The following is a 16,078-nucleotide window of genomic DNA, read 5'->3' as shown; positions in this document are numbered from 1 at the left end:
ACACACTTCAGAGAGCCCCCGCCCCCCCACCTCCCCCAACACAAGGATCAAGTGCAATGCAAGGGTGGCAGAGTGCATGTGTGTGGAAGGAGCGGTTCAAGGTCAGAACAAACACAGGGCCCAAAAAAAAAAAGCAGCCAACACAATGGGGGGGGGGGGGGGGGTGTCTTAGCGATAAGACAATCAAAAATCCACATAAATCCAAAATAAAAACACTAAAATGGATTCAAAGCATCGTTGACCGATATGCGTTATTTGTATCTTTTACACGTTTAGGTACATACCTCTTGGAAGCAACGCATTCTGTTTCTTCTTCTAAAGTGGTGTTGGAAGCGACAACGTGTCAAACAAGTCCTTGGAAACAAGAGCAGCTGTTAAAAATAGCGGTGCAAATATTTTGTGTCAAAAGTCTTCAGAGGAGCGGCCATGTGAATTTGCATTATACATTCGCACCAGCTTGTTCACCAGCATCTGTGCTCCTTTGGTCTTATGTTACTCGCGGTTGTAAGTATGGAGTGAGGACGTGCGATTCGACTGCCTGAACAGCGGACGGACACGAGCGCATTATACACCGCTGATGCTTATTGAGATCAAACCATACTGTGTCGAGTACATATTTTCATTTTTATTGCCATGTGTGGTATCTTGTGTCTTGTGGTATCTTGATGGTGATACACGTGGAATCAAAAGATAATTTAGTAAGAGAGATATTTATAGAAAGTGTCTGGCAAAGAGCGGGGTCTTTCAAAATAAAACTTGAAGCTTGACTTGTTGGTCGCATCTACTTTCAGCACGAGTAAATTACAATGAGTGTGAAGTTATTCACTGGAAACAAAACAAAGTGAGTGAAATCTGTTTCCGGAGTCGGCGTTAATAATCAGAAGCCTCCCGTTGACGAAAACATAATTGACGAGCATACTTGTCAATGGCATTGAATTTTGGGGGGAAATTTTATCGTAATGGAAATAATCTGACAAAATTGCAAGGGGTTCAGCAATAAATGCATTTTTAATAAATCACTTTTTACTTGAATTGATATGATTAAAAAAAAAACTTTAGTGAGCAGAGGCACCCATTGTGCTTAAAAATCTAACAAAAATGTCACAAAAAGTAGAAATACTGAAATTATGACGATTCAATATCAATTCGTAGATAGGATAACATCAACTTGCAATTGTTACACAAAGAAAAATCTTCAAACAAATTAAGTGGAGTTGTCATTGTCTGTCGTTGTTGATTTGGTTTTGGACTAAGTTTGATGGTTTTTCTTTGTTGCCTTGTGAGTCTTGTTTGCTTATTGTGTCCACCTGTGCTTGTTTAGCCAATCCGTCGTGTTAGCCAATCAGGTCCCTCCAAGCGTTCGCGTCTTGTCCAGGTGTTCCTCGTTGCCTCCCCAATTAGTTTGTATTTACTTCCCTGTTCCTTGTTTGTTTTGACACTTTGATTCCAGTTGCTATGTGCTTTTGTACTTTTTTTTTTACTTGCTTTTGGAAATTAAATACATTTTGTTTTGACCTCTGCCCTCCTCTAATGCATTTGGGTCCTTCGCCATGAAAACACTGACAGAAATTGTACAATTTCCTCTGCACTGTCTTGAAATTTCTCATACAAGTCCCTTTTGATCTGTGCTACAAAAGCGTCAGTCCTTTGGAATTTGTTGTTCCTCCTCACTGAAGAGTAATTCTCCCCATGTTCCTTAAACAGAAGAGTTACATAAGTCAAGTGGACTGGCAAGTCCGGTGGGATCACAAGGTGCTGGCTGCAAACTCAGAGGGAGCGGCTGGGGGCACTTAAGTGGATGGATGTCAGTGAAAGTAGTCTGCCACCCATTGGACTCCGTCGCATTAAACGAGGTTATTTTTAAACCAATATCAGCCTCAAGCAACACTTCCATCCATTTGTCTTAATAAAGCTCATGACACTGTCTCACATTCATGTACTGGACATCATGTGAGCTGATGCACCTTAATCATGCAGCGTGACAAAAAGAAAAGAATTTGTTCGGATTTGTGAAAATAACATTTGTCATTGAAAATAATGGAAATGGAATGAAGCTGGTCACAATAAGAAAATACTTACTTAACTGTACATGCAATGTAGCTTTCTGAGCTTTCAATAACTTCAATACGGGGATAATCAAATGTGTATTCCTTGGCATCACTTCAGTTTCCCTGCAACAAAAATGCCTTAAATACTAAGAGTTTAAAAGTCTTACAAAGTCATGATGAAGCCTTGTCTTTTGATTTGTATGCAACTTTAATGACCTTTAATTGGAACGTTAAACTCTAAACGTTTCAGGATATTTAATTTTATAGGTTCAACTGCATCCAATAACAATATTTGCTGGTTATTTGAATAATTTGTGGGATACATCTACCTAAGACCTTCCATTCTTCTCTATCATCTGCAGGCAGTGTCCATCTGTATGGCTTTGCTATGTGGACAAGTCAACAAATTTAGAGTGTAAAAAGGAAATGATGCACAGAGGTAAAAGAAAAGCAGAACACAAACTGAGTTCTGCATTTTCATCAGTAAACTTGAGGCCAGTGCAAGTGAATCTAAAATTAACAACAAAAATAACTCATTATGAACAAATGATAACAAAATGTAAAGAACATAATTAAAATGACTAAATCAATTTCCAATGTGCTCCGCACAATATTGTGCATGTGTGTTTTTTAAACAAACCCTTTTATTTGTGTTGTGATCTTGGTCTAATACTGAAAATAAAATTTAAAAAAAGAGAACAGTACTATTTAACAATCGATTAATTTGGACAAAGATTATGGATTTTTGCCTGCATACAAAATGGATGTGGACCAAACATCTAAGAAATCAAGACATGCTTTAATTCCAGCTTTCATTGAAAAAGTTTGAGGAGCTCAAAAGAATCACATTTAAAAGTATTTGACATTGTCCAATGTAACAATGACAACTGTGGAATTTTTTGCTATGTTACAATCCATTCCTGCAAAAAAATAAACAAAAAGTCATTAGCCAAAAATGCTAACAACTTTCCTAAATCCTGACTACTAACATTATTCTGACACTTGCCATGACATTCAAAAATATTTTCCATCCTCTTATTCAAGCGATGAGGTCTTCTTTCAACAAAATGCTTTTCACTTCCCTATTCTTCTTAGCCACTTCCCCACGCTTCACATCTTCTGGTGTTGTGTGAGCGACAGAACCACAACAGCTCCAATTTATGGAACAAAAGTTTTTGGCTCTTACAGGAGGCTTTTTTCATAAGATGAAGGTGGCTGTGTTGAAGTGACTGCTTGGCACTGCGACAGTTGATCGTGTGACAGGTCGGTAAATGTTTACTGATGCACACTCAGTGGTATCTGCTATTGCGTCGTACGACTCAAATGTTTGCCAGTCTCGTGTAGCTAATACTTGAAATACTCATCCCGATGCATCGCAGTTGTACTCAGACAGCATTGTTATGGCTGCAAGCGCAGTTTCTTCTGGAAAGTGAATATACTTTTGAATTCCTCAATGAGATCATTTGTTCATTTTATATCTATAGCGGCAATATGAGCGAGTGGGTGGCACATCTGCCTCGCAGTATCGAAATACTGTAGATTGGCTGTTCAAATCCTGACTGTGACTGTGTGGAGTTTGCATGTTCTCATCGTTCTTCTGTGGCTTCTCTGAGGTTTCCCCACGTAACCAAAGGCTTGTCAATTGGTGTGAATGTGTGTGGGAATGTTTGTTTGTGACCCCCGTGAGATTGGCCAGTGTCCAGTTTGAGCTTCTTACTCAAAATCAAACGGGATAGGCTCTTCCTCACTGGCAACCCTAGTGGGCATAAGTGGTACAGAATACGGATGGATGGATGCTATCTATGCAAGTTCTATGGCGTATACTTTTTTAAAAACTTTTTTTAACCACTTTATACGATATCCATGCTGTTTATTTGATACACAATAAACATATAAGGCCACGGTGGTCACTGTAGGATCAAGTGAAAACGGAAAGTCTTCCTTTTGCAGCTATTCAAGCTTCCATTCCCCAAGGAACCCTTACCACAAAATTTAGAGGGTGCCTGTGAGATTTTTACTCAAGTCTTCCAGAAGAACGTCTATGTTGTGTTATGTTACATTATGTTATGTCATGTTATTTTATGCCTTGACAGGGTTAGCATATCTGCCGCAAATGTTAAATTATGCGCATTATCATCTTAGCTAGCAGCTAGCATAGTCCAGCAAATTAGAACAAGCACTATAGGCGGATCATGTCGAGAACTCGGCAAACATGATCTTCCTAGGAATGCTACTCCCTTTGTAATTGGGTTAGAGTTAGCGTTAGCGTTAGCGTTATAATTGGAACAACTAGCCATTTTGATAGCAGCACAAAATGCATTGTGGGATATTTTCTTATACAAGTTTTCACAAGTAACCACCTGATGATACTTTGGTTTAAGCTAGCATACAAGAATAGCATTCCGTGAGTTTATGCTATCGTTTGGAGCAGGACTTGGGTCAGAACAAAGACGCAAATTGAGAAACAGCTTATATTCACTTTTTTGTGGCTTCCTGTGTTCGCCACATATTTTATTTAATTTTGTTTGTCGACATGCTATTCCATGTTCATGAAGTGATTTTTATGGACTGTGGTGACAAACTTCAATGCGTTAAAATCCTCATCCAATGAAGCCATGTGATTCCACAGTTGCTGACTGGCGAGGTGAAATGGAGGCGGCATACCGAGAACTTTACCAGGAGTTTGTTCGCCTGAGATCGCTTTGTCTCAGGCAGGCGGCTCTCTTGCACCATCTCATGACAACCCTACAGAAGGCCAAAGGTTCAACATGACAGTCCGCAAAACATCTCTCCCGATCCATCCCGATGACTCAATAAAACTGTTTGTCCGCAGGTGTTCCGACTGAAGACGTGACTCCCGAGCATATCCGAGAAATCCCGACGCATTTCCAGGGAAACCCAATAAGTTCACAAAACCCTGCAGCACAGTCTGACGTGTATGCGCTCGCTACAAATGAGATCAGGTCTAATCTCCTGGTTGAAAATATGCCCAAACTGAGCATGAAGGCGCCTGATAGCAAAGCACAACAAAATATGTCATCAGGGCAGGACCCTGTAACAGCAAAGATTTTCTATGAGCCCCCCAGTGGCGGCAGGACCCTCCAGGACTCAAAGAGGGTAAATCAAACACGCCAGGAGTCGTCATTTCTTCGCACCAACACGTTTCACTTATTTACTTGTAAAAATGTGTTTGCCTCAGATGTCTCTATCAGACCGTCCGTTCCTTGGCTTTGAGCTCCCGAGTCTTCCGGGTAGATTGCTGATGTCCGACGTGGCGCTGCAGTCTCACGTGTGCGACTTTTGCCAGGCCATTTTTCCGGGACACACAACCACCAGGGGGGAGTTCTTGCAACATCTCCACAACCACATCACCTAGTTACCGTCGCCAAAGGCATGGCGCGGAAGACCGCGTTGGATTTATTGTTTCGTAAAGGCAAAATCAAACTGTGGCCCTAATTAGTGTTTTAATGAAGGACGCTTGAAGCACCCGAAAAACAGTTGGGTCAAAAATAACCCTAATTAAAAAAAACTGGTTAAATAACTATAGTATACTGGTTGGAAATGCCACATCGAATGATGCTGTGATAAGCAGTCCGCTGACAGGCAAGCGTCTATTTTGGGCCAAATGGCGCTTGCCAGCTTTTGCACCTGAAACTCATCACTTTAACAGTCTCACAGCTGTCGTACAAGTGTCAAGAGGAATTAAACAATGAAATGAAAGTAACATAAAGCAATCGTGCGTGTCATCTGAATTGGATTTGACATACTTGGACACATTGGGAACAGGAAGGCGTTTGAAGAGTGACACTGTCACCCACTGCTGTTGTTAAGATATTGCAACAGTTGGCTGGTGGCATAAGAACATTTTCACATTATGTGATATAGTTATTTAGTCTTTTTGTATTGTTTCAGGAATTGATACCTAACAATGATGTTTTTGAAAAATAAAAAAAAAAAGAATATTTTTTTAGTGTATTAAACATACATTTTTGTTGGTCGACTTCTCAGCTCATTTTTATGCAAATTGTTACCTGTTGTTTTTCAGCAATCAATTTGTGTATGTAATTGCGAATACCCGTATTTTAGTAGTAGCACGACCCTTTACTGTGTTAAAAATAATAAATGAAACCGGATGAAAATTGTATATGAACATTAATACAACCAAACTGCTGACAGATATCAGTGTAAGGATATGGTTAAAAAAAAAAAAAGAAAAAAAAAAGAAGAAAAGTGAAGCATTCAAGCACCGAAAGCATTAAAACAGTTTTACTTTGAAAAGAAAAAAAAATATCAAAGTAGAAACTTTTTGCACTTTTTGGCCATAATTAAACAACATCAACTAAAATGAACTCAAATGTTCCTGGGTGTACAATTTCGGATGATGATCATGAGAGTCAAGACTTGCGTGACTTTTGGGTCATATAATGTTCAGATAAAAAGTGAATATTGTGCCATTTTTCTATCCCAAAGTTTTGATGCTCATTATTATAGTATTATAGTTCTTGCACAGTAATGCTGTGTTTTCCAACCACTTATTTACTGTATACATACAATACGTTACATTACTGCACATCAAACAATTTTCACCAAAATTTTACAATGTGTGTGAAAAAAAAATGATCGCACAAATCTATTATTTTGTCATATGAATGGCAACAGGTGGATGGATACACACGCTAAATATACCTTCTGCTACATTGTGGACATACATTTAATTGTAATTCCTTTCCCCATACATCACTTGCATGAATAGATGAAGAATGATACAGAATTCTAGTTATGAAGTCGTAAAGAATTTTGAACCAATTAAGTGAAATTGGATCATTTCCAAACTTCCGTCTAATGTATCGGACTGAACAGATTTAAATGTTACGTAAGTCTCAAAGAGTAACGAGCCCCGATAGGTTACAGGAACGGCAACACAATTTTAAAAAAACAAAACAAAACAAATGGTCGCTGTGTGTGTTTGCAATCAAGCTCCCACTGGTCATCTGTCAGCTGTTCAGATCTGTGTTGCTAAGGAGGGAACACCGAGGCTAAAAATAGCCTCCGAGAATGAAGGCGCTAATTAGCACTGCTGACAGCTGATTGATGACACGGTCTTCGTCTGCCTTCAGTCTCCCTCGTTCTTTCATAATCACTGTAGGGAAAATAATTGAAATGTGTGGGAGTATTATTGTCTTGTATTAAAATACAGTGCAGTCGTTTGGATTGATTCGTTTCATCAATTTCAAAAATTAAAATTTAGGGCTCTATTTTTTTATGACCAGAGTAAATCCTGCGCAGGAGCACCACTGCGTAGAGAACCCGAAGTTTCTGATTACGCAAAGGAGTGTAGGGAGAGCTGCGCTACTGTGGGAGTGGTCACAGCTGGCTTCAATCATGACCAATCAAAGCAGTTCCATTCATTGTCTTTAAATTTGTCTCGACATGGCTGTGCACATCCGTGTCTTGATGTCTGGACTTGGAGTCCATACCACCAACGCCAACGTCAACCCAGTACGATAATTTAAAATATATAATATAATGATTCAAAGGGTTTGCTGTTTACTTATTGCAGCATGAAATATGTTGCGTTTTTTAACCTCCAGTGGTCTTCGACATGGAAGGTGTATACATAATCATATAGATATATATTGTTTGCTCTTCCAAAAGTAAAGATGAACTTGTATTGAGAAGGACTAAATTTGGATTTAGAAAACTGAATATGAAAATATACTGAGATGGATTTTTTAATGTGGATCAAATAAAGTTTCAGAGAAACTGATGTACATTTCATAAATTTAAATTCAGATTCAAATTTATTTGAAGTTTATTCCCGACGTAACGAATTAAAATTTAGATTAAATTTATATAATAATATAGATTAAATTAAAATTACGATTCAGGTTTCAATGGATGGATTCAAATGAAAAAAGACAAATTCAATTGATGTCATTCAAATATAGTTTCTCACAGCAATTGGTTAAGTTCATGATTCAAATTCAAATATAAAAGATTCAAATTCCATTTAAAAATGGATGGAAAATGAATTAATCTAATTCCCATGACAAATAGGAATGTTAAAACTTTACTTGTAAAAGTCACTGTACAGTCCTTAAATCTTTTATGATGACAACAATTTGGATTTTCTTTTTGTATTTGTTTTATTTGAACTCACAAAACTACATGCTTTGCACATACGTTCCCAAGTTTCTTGTAAGGGTGTTCCCATATAAGTGTGTGAGTCCTGGTGGCATCATCGTGAGTCACGGCTTGCAGGAAAGCGTCAGCACAACAAACAAGATGACAGAAGGAGTGTTGCTGGCTGCTTGACGCAGCTCCTGCAGCATCTTTCACACAGCAGAACAAGTATGGGTTTGTTGCAACACATTGCAGCCTTTGACAATATGATTAAAAAAAAAATATATATATAGGTGTGTGTATACAAAAAAAATAACTGATAAATTAATAACTGTCACTAATGCTCAAGAGACAAGTAGGTGGAACGAAAACACAGACCAGAGTGTGAGAGTCATGTAAAGTACCAAGTTTACATTTCAGAGCCAAAATTCTAAAAAATTAAAATCCAAGACTCATTTTCTCCCTTGTTTCCTGAAAATGATTATCGTCAGACTGTTCTATACCGTACCGCATTGAGAAAATCAATCAAACTTTTTTCTTGCAGTGTTCTGCCCAGTGATTAAAAAGGGGGTTCATTTCCAAAGTTGCAGTGCCCCCTTGTGTGTTGGGGTGATTCCAATCAAGAACACGCAACATTGCTCACAATAAACAGATTGATTCAAAATGCAGAATTAATACTTTTTAATAACAAATTGTCCAACAACAGGTCCATACAGGGTGATCATGTCTTTAAATGAAGTTGATGATGATGATATTGATGATGATGATGATGATGTCATCGCCATTGAACGCTCTTCATGTCAGTGGTGTCCTGAGCCCAAGTCCTTGGCGGTCCGGATTGGATTTTTTTTCAAATAATATTTTTAAATGTTTCTTGATTTACTTTGCTCTGTGATTAATGCTGTCTTTTGTGACGTTTGGGCTGATGCTCCGGCATACAGTGATCGGGCTCCGCTGCTGAACTTTATTGGCATGCTCTATGGAGAAAAGAAATGGAGAGAATAAAAATCTTCCCCAGCATTTGAAGCTACAGTATGTAGCTTGACCTTGAAATCATATTTACGGTATGTTTTTTTTTTTTTAATAATGATTGTTTTAAGGAGAATAATATCGCTGTCATCCCGTAATGTTTTCACATTAACAGTTGTTCGCTCGTTTTTATACTCGTATGACAGTCAAAGGAGAATCTGTAAATTAAATTATTTTTTAAATTAATTTAAAAAAATGAAAACTCATTATTTTCTGACAATACTTCATGACTAAAATTATCTTATTATCTATATATTATCTATCTCTGGCCTCATCTTATGCCTCTGAATTGATATGCAAGAAACCAGCAAGCTGAGGAAAAACAACCAATCAGAAAGCGGTAACGTGACTGATGAGGTGTCAATCATTTGTCGAGCACTCGCGGATGCCCTCAAAGAGGGCACATTTTCAGCGGTGGCCATTCATCAGTGCTTTAGTACGTCTGTGATTTCTCGTTAGTATTTCAGGCCCGCCCAGTCTGTCCGAGTCAGCAAAACTGCTTTCTCACGTGCAGGTGAGGCACCCCAAAATTAAAAAAACCAAAAAAAAACATTGTCGTATAACTTTCAATCCCGCAGACCTCAAATGTATGTGTCCCATATTGATTTTATTTCCCCGATCTTAATTTGATTTTTTTTATTTGGCTGCGCGTCTGCTTGTGCACCACCTGCATGTGACATGAAAACTATGCACTCGTCACTGTTTGGCTGTCACCAACGAGGGACTGGGCCCTTTTGGGTCAGCCTGAAATACTGACGGTAACTTAGAGACGGACTGACGATGCCCACCTCAGGTTGTTTTTCCTCAGGCGCGGTAGTTTCTTGCAAATCAAATTAGAGGCAAAAGATGGAGCCAGAGAGGGCTGCCCTTTTTTTTATTTTTTATTTTATTGCAAAGAATGTTAAAATGTTTGCGTAAAAAATAATTGTCCCGTTAATAAAGATTGAATGGTGGTAACAGTTCAACAATATTTTTGTCATTTTATTTACTTTTTTTTTTTAATACAAACAAATTGGAGGTTGATGGTTGTGTTTTTTTTTTCTTTAGATTTCTGCTCTCGTTTTATTTGCAGAGGGCCTTAAGGAAACGGTAATTCTCTCCTGCTGCTTCAATGACTTTGTGCAATCTGAGAATCGCTGAGGACTAACACACTGCGGGCAAACACTTCTCTCGTCCATAAATGGAAATTTAAAAGAATTACAGAAAAGTGAGATCTCGCTACACCCCTTAGGTTCCATTTAATATGACTGGACAGCGTTAAAGGCTAAATATTAGTCACGGCCACGACGTGATGCGTTTTAAAGTCTTTGAATAATAGTTTGGGGAATTCAGCAAGAAACACCCCCGCATGAAGTGAAGTCATCACGGTTCATAAATTGCACGATGAACATCTTGGCAGTTGAATAACAGAAAAATGCAGCCATAAATACAACAACTGAAGAATGTCAAAAAATGTCAACAGTAACTTGGGTGTACATTTGAGTATAGTCCGACAATTTGAAATTTTCATAAACGAAGCATTTCATACAGAAACAACCCAATAAATACATGATACCGATTAGATCGAAACAAAATAAGAAGTAATGAGAAAACATGTTCAGAGGAAGTGGACTGAAGTTTGGCAAGTGAAAGACAAGAAGTGAGACAGGTTGACGTCAGAGATAAAACATATGTCACTTTTTTTTTTTTTTAATTGTTGTTATTTCCGCAGTCCTTTTAGAAGAAGAGGAATAAAGAAGACTGTGCCATTTCGCAGCCCACAGATTTTATTTTGGTGCACTGTCGCTTGGTGAGTCAATGCAACGCCCCTCAATTACCTCCCACTCCATCGCCCCCACAGCCCATCCTTCCCGCCCCTCTGCCCACGCAGCCAACGCACGCTGACGTCAGTTGCCGCTGAGGTGGCGGCGCTGCTGCTACTGCTGGTGGGGGTCTTATGCTGTCGCCCACAGAGTACTTCCTATACCACCTCCCTCCCTCTTCTCTCCTTCCATCCACGCCCACTCATGTCTTGGCCGGAATCCTTTTCCTCGCTCTGCCTATCACAACTAACTTGGACACATCACTTCTTCCTCATATGGCAATGTGATACCAGGAAGAGCCTTAATGCCTCTCATATTTACTTGACAATACATCACTAGTCTCTTTAATTTGACTGGCTCTCTGTACACAGTATATATTTGTCGCTGTTCTGTGAAAAATTCCATTTTATTCTATTGAAGGGAACATTTTTAAAAATTTGTACTTTAAAAAAAAAAAAAAAATATATATATATATATATATATACTTCAGATATGCAAATTAATCTTTTAAGGTAATAAAACTAAGCTAACTGAGTTAAAATATTTAATTGTGTGATTTTTTTCTTGAGTTAATGCTTTAATTTTGACAGCCCTAATATATAGAGGGGCGGCGGGGGGGGGCGGTGCGTAACGGGTTCGGGGGCTGACAATTTTTAGGAATAAGGCCGCAGGGTCGAGGCCAGAAGGGTATAGCGATAACGGCCGTAGGGCAGGGGACTGACTTGCAAAAAAGGGTCAAGTGCCCAGCTCTGGTAACTAGCAAGCTAAGCTGTAAAGTTTTGAAACTCTCAGTGTTGAATTATATTTTTCAACTTGCAAAGAGACGGGCAATCATTGTGAAATAATCATTTATTTTGTTGGCAAAATTAAGCACATAATGATAAGTTAATATCTGAAAAGTCACCTGTGGAGTGAGTTCCGTCTGACTGTAATTTGACCTTGGCGGCCCGTTCATGTGACACCATGCGAGCCAATCGCAGCCCTTCGTCCATGAGCGTTTGTTGCATGAGATGGCGACTCCAGGTGGCCGGGTTGGAGCTGTCGGTGGCGGGGCACGGCGATGGCGACTGGTTGCATTGTGAGCTCATCGTGTCTGACAGGACAGGCAGCAGATTTTAGAGTTTTAGAGGCAGGAGGAACATCTGGAGTAGTCAGAATAACAACATTGTTTACCGTGTGACACGCTGTCCGGACTTTCTGCAGACAAGCTGTCATCATCGGCCCTCTGGTTCAAGGCCTCTGCGCTGTCTGCTCCGAGGAGCGACGACGTGCTCTCGGGTGCAATCGCCTGGAATTGAAAACACATTAAGTTGTTCAGAACCAGAATTTATTTCAGTCACGATGCAGAGATAATCACAAGCATTCCTACAAGGTGGCTTTGTCAACTCACTTCAAGCCGCGCTCTTTTCTGGGACGGCACATTGTTCTCCTCCACGTTTGACCTGTGGGATAATGACCGTCATAATTTGGACTTTTTCATCGCAGCATGTACCTTATTCAAAATCATCATCCGATTACCATGAAACTTTGTGCAACAGTGGCACCAGTGCCCCAAAATATGTGGAAAAAAACCGCAGCTGTTTGAGTTATGATAGAAGGACAGTACAGTGCAATAGTGGTAAGCAGATATGTCTACATCAGGGTTGGGCCACTCCGGTCCTCGAGGGCCGCTGTCCTGCACGTTTTAACCGTTTCCCTTCTCTTACACAGCTGATTCAAATGATCAGGATGGTTGTCAGGCTTCTGCGGAGATTGCTGATGAGCTGATCGTTTGAATTAGGTGTGTTGGAGGAGGGAAGCACCGAAAATAAGCAGGATAGCAGCCCTCGAGGACCATAGTTGCCCACCTTGACCCATCCAATACGTGCGAAACGGGATTGAATGGCAACCACTCCAGGGTGTAACCTGCCTCTTAACCAAAGCCAGCTGGGATAGATTCAGCTCACTTGGGCACCCCAGTGTCCAGAAGTGCCCTCGAGAGCCCCTATCCAGCCCATTTTAGATGTCTCCCTCCTCCAACACACCTAATTCAAATGATCAGCTCATCAGCAAGCTTTGCGGAAGCCTGATAACCATTCTGATCGTGTGCTGTGTTGGAGGAGGGAGACATCTAAAACAGGCTGGATAAGGGCTCCCGAGGACTGGACTTTGGCACCCCTGAACTAAGCACACCCAGATTTCAAATTGAGTAGTCTATGAGCACATTGAAACGATATCTTTGTTATTTCAGTACTGTTTGGTGGCGAGCGGTAAGACGGTTAAAGAAATGTGCCTTGGCTTAATAACGGTTGTGAAACACTTGTTTATTCATACCTTTCTTCTTTGTTGCATCAGAAACATTGCATGCATTGCTGAACGACAAACATGCTTTTCTTACCTTGCATGCTTGAGAGTGGAGGTGTAGGCACATTTTCTCGCCACCTGCCGAGCCAAAGAGAAGAGTTCCACCCTCCTGAGTAAAAGGGCGTTGTCACGCATACAGAACTGGGCCGCAGCCTCGTTGATGATTAACTGTGGAGAGAAGATAAATGGAATGTGTGACCGTGATGCAGTCAAGTTGCACAAGGATCTGAAACATATGCACTCTTGGATTGTTTTACCTCATGCTGTGTGAGTAGCTTGCCTTCTCTCCGCTTGGAGTCAAAGCGACCATAGATGAGGCTGTACTTGCGGATCTCTTCTTCCTTCTTCACATCCTGGGAGCCCATGTTGAAGATGTGGCCCACGGTCTTGGCGATCTTCTTGTTTATCCGAAGTAAACTCTTTACCTCCGTCGGGTCGGAGCGAGGCAGAGTCCTGAGGAGTCTCTCTACACTTTCCGCCACGGCGCGGCTCGTCTCCCCGTCCAGTTGTCCTCCGGGCCAGGCTGACAGGACGGCGGGGGCAGAAGATGAGCTCGGAGATGTGGAGGGACCGGGGGGACCGACGGGAAGATGCGGCGGGCTGGGCGGATCCTCTTCGATTGCTGGCGCAGAGGCTAAGTTGCCATTCCCATCAGGCTCTGGGGTGAGCCAGTGTGGGTCCATGGGGGACAGTTTTTCCCGGTAATGTGAGTCTGGTGGCTGGGGAGAGGCCTGCGAGCAGGGGCTCCGGGGGCTTCCGCTGTGCATGGGTGTAAGACACGCCCGATCCTCCCGCTCGCACGGCGACCCCGGCTGCCCGTTGCTCAAAGACTTCCTCTGTCCACCGGCAGAGCCGCTCGGACCCGTGCTGTCCACTTTAAACAGCGGGATTCCCCCGAGGGAGGGCAGGCTGGAGACCGGCTGGCTGAAAAGGGACGGATTCGCCGCCCAGTCTCGGAGGGCCTTTTGCAGGCGACGCACATGCAACGGCTTGGTGGCCATGCCGACCAGGGCCATGATCTCCAGGAACTCGTCCTCGGCCGCCTCGCAGAGCTGCTGCACGTCGTCGCCGCCCTGCTGGATGAAGGTTTCGTAGTAGGCCAGCAGGTTGGCCCTTTGCAGCACCCGATAGAGCTGCAGCTCCCCAAGTGTGCGCGGCAGAGACATGGCACGCTGCATGCAAAATATCAGAACAAATAAGACACATTGACCTCCCGACTAAAAGTTTGACATCTTCATGAGACATTGATACAGGTTGATGCTGACTTTTAAAGTGAGGAGTCAAAAAAACTCACACTTTGTACTTGAGTAAAATTGTTATCTACTTGTTTGGGGAAAAGAAGAAGGTAAAAGTAGGAGTACTGATTCAATTCCAACTAGAGTAAAAAAAGTTTTCCTTAGCTTTGATAATGTGAACTGAATAATAAAAAAATGCCAATTCAGCTAACAACACCGACTGAAAAAACATTTTATGTGTGAGTTTTTCAGACTAAACGGATAATTTCTTAAAGTCAGAAGTCAGTGGTTAGGTTGGCACAACAAACGACACAGTCCCCAACAATCATAACAATGAACTTAAATAAAGCCCTGGTAGGCAATATCTTGTTTCTCCAAAACTGTTGCCGTTGACGTTAATGCTCCCAAGTTAACATTCCTTCGTCTGCTTTTTTTTTTTTTTTACAAGACTCCAGGAGCTCAGTCCGTCTAGATCTTAACCATAGTGTAATACCTCTCCCGATTCACTTCATGCAGGAAGAAAATAAATCATATCTGGTTTTGAAATGTAGGGAGTAAGTCCTCAAGAAATATATAGTCATGTAAACTACATTATACAGTAAATCAATTTAAAGCCAATAAGTATGTACACTTGTTTTTTTTTTACTTCCCTAGTCTCACTCCCGATTTTCAGTGAGTCACTTAAAAAAAAAGCATTACTCAATCGTCCTTGTTCTTACTTACTTCGGGTCAGGAAGCAGAGTGAGGCTGTTGAGAAGTCTCTCAAACAACAGACGTCTCTGTACAAATCATAATAATTAAAAAAAAAAAAAGCCCATCTTCAATCATTGTTTCGTTTATCAAAACAAGTAGTCAATACATTCATGCGCTATTGAATATGCTGCAACGAACAAAAAGGTTCTGGCTGTATTTGCGTGTTTCAAATGCAGTCTCTTACCTTGAAGCAATAAGCGTCAGATAGCCGTAGTAAAATCCTCTCAGCCTACTGTGGCTCGTCTGAAATCACTGGCAGAAATCCTCCTCCGGCGCACCGTATTGGTCGCTGGCTGCCTCTCTTTCTCTCGCTGCGCGTCTGTGTGGGCTGGAGAATGACGGGGGCGGACTGCAACGCGCCATCTGACCGAAAAAGAGCCTTCCTCTCCCGGTAGAGAGGCGGCTTTCAAATTGGAGATGTGGGTGGTGGTGGTGGTGCTGGGGTGGGGGGCTTGGAATTAACCCTCTGCGTCTTCAAGATGTGTTCAGAAGGATGAAGATTTTTTTAAGGGGGATTCCATTCTATCTGTCTATCTTTCTATCGCTGTAGTACTTTTATTTTTCAACGTAAAATTAATTTCTTTGAAAGATTACATTTTTACACGGTCGATACTTCGATTAAAGGAAGCTCAATATCCAATTTTTTGTTCATCCTTTGAATAATACCAACTACCTTGTTTTTGTATCTATTTTTTTCCATTTAGTTTTATCTATATTTAACACATTTACCTTTTTAATTTTATTT

The 16,078-nt window shown here is 41.0% G+C and overlaps 2 protein-coding genes across 2 annotated transcripts; one reads left to right on the top strand and one right to left on the bottom strand.

Moving 5' to 3' along the window:
• Positions 1-3,169: 3,169 nt before the first annotated feature.
• On the top strand, positions 3,170-6,046 carry LOC148327174 (uncharacterized). The gene is made up of 4 exons (XM_088309699.1): positions 3,170-3,311; positions 4,678-4,809; positions 4,882-5,165; positions 5,248-6,046. Exons 2-4 carry the CDS (start codon positions 4,698-4,700, stop codon positions 5,422-5,424), a joined length of 573 nt encoding a protein of 190 aa, XP_088165825.1. The 5' UTR covers positions 3,170-3,311; positions 4,678-4,697; the 3' UTR covers positions 5,425-6,046.
• A 2,803-nt stretch (positions 6,047-8,849) lies between these two features.
• On the bottom strand, positions 8,850-15,706 carry nab2 (NGFI-A binding protein 2 (EGR1 binding protein 2)). Its single transcript, XM_088307958.1, has 8 exons — positions 15,518-15,706; positions 15,304-15,359; positions 13,603-14,517; positions 13,380-13,513; positions 12,393-12,444; positions 12,176-12,290; positions 11,907-12,095; positions 8,850-9,148 (listed from the first exon to the last, which is right to left on the bottom strand). Exons 3-8 carry the CDS (start codon positions 14,509-14,511, stop codon positions 9,051-9,053), a joined length of 1,497 nt encoding a protein of 498 aa, XP_088164084.1. The 5' UTR covers positions 14,512-14,517; positions 15,304-15,359; positions 15,518-15,706; the 3' UTR covers positions 8,850-9,050.
• Positions 15,707-16,078: the final 372 nt, after the last annotated feature.

The sequence above is a fragment of the Idiotropiscis lumnitzeri genome, chromosome 11, assembly GCF_059441095.1.
Source record: "Idiotropiscis lumnitzeri isolate Australia: NSW breed Sydney's pygmy pipehorse chromosome 11, RoL_Ilum_1.0, whole genome shotgun sequence".
Lineage (NCBI taxonomy): Eukaryota > Metazoa > Chordata > Actinopteri > Syngnathiformes > Syngnathidae > Idiotropiscis > Idiotropiscis lumnitzeri.
The sequence above is the reverse complement of the archived record's forward strand: the minus strand, read 5'-3'. Positions and strand labels throughout refer to the sequence as shown.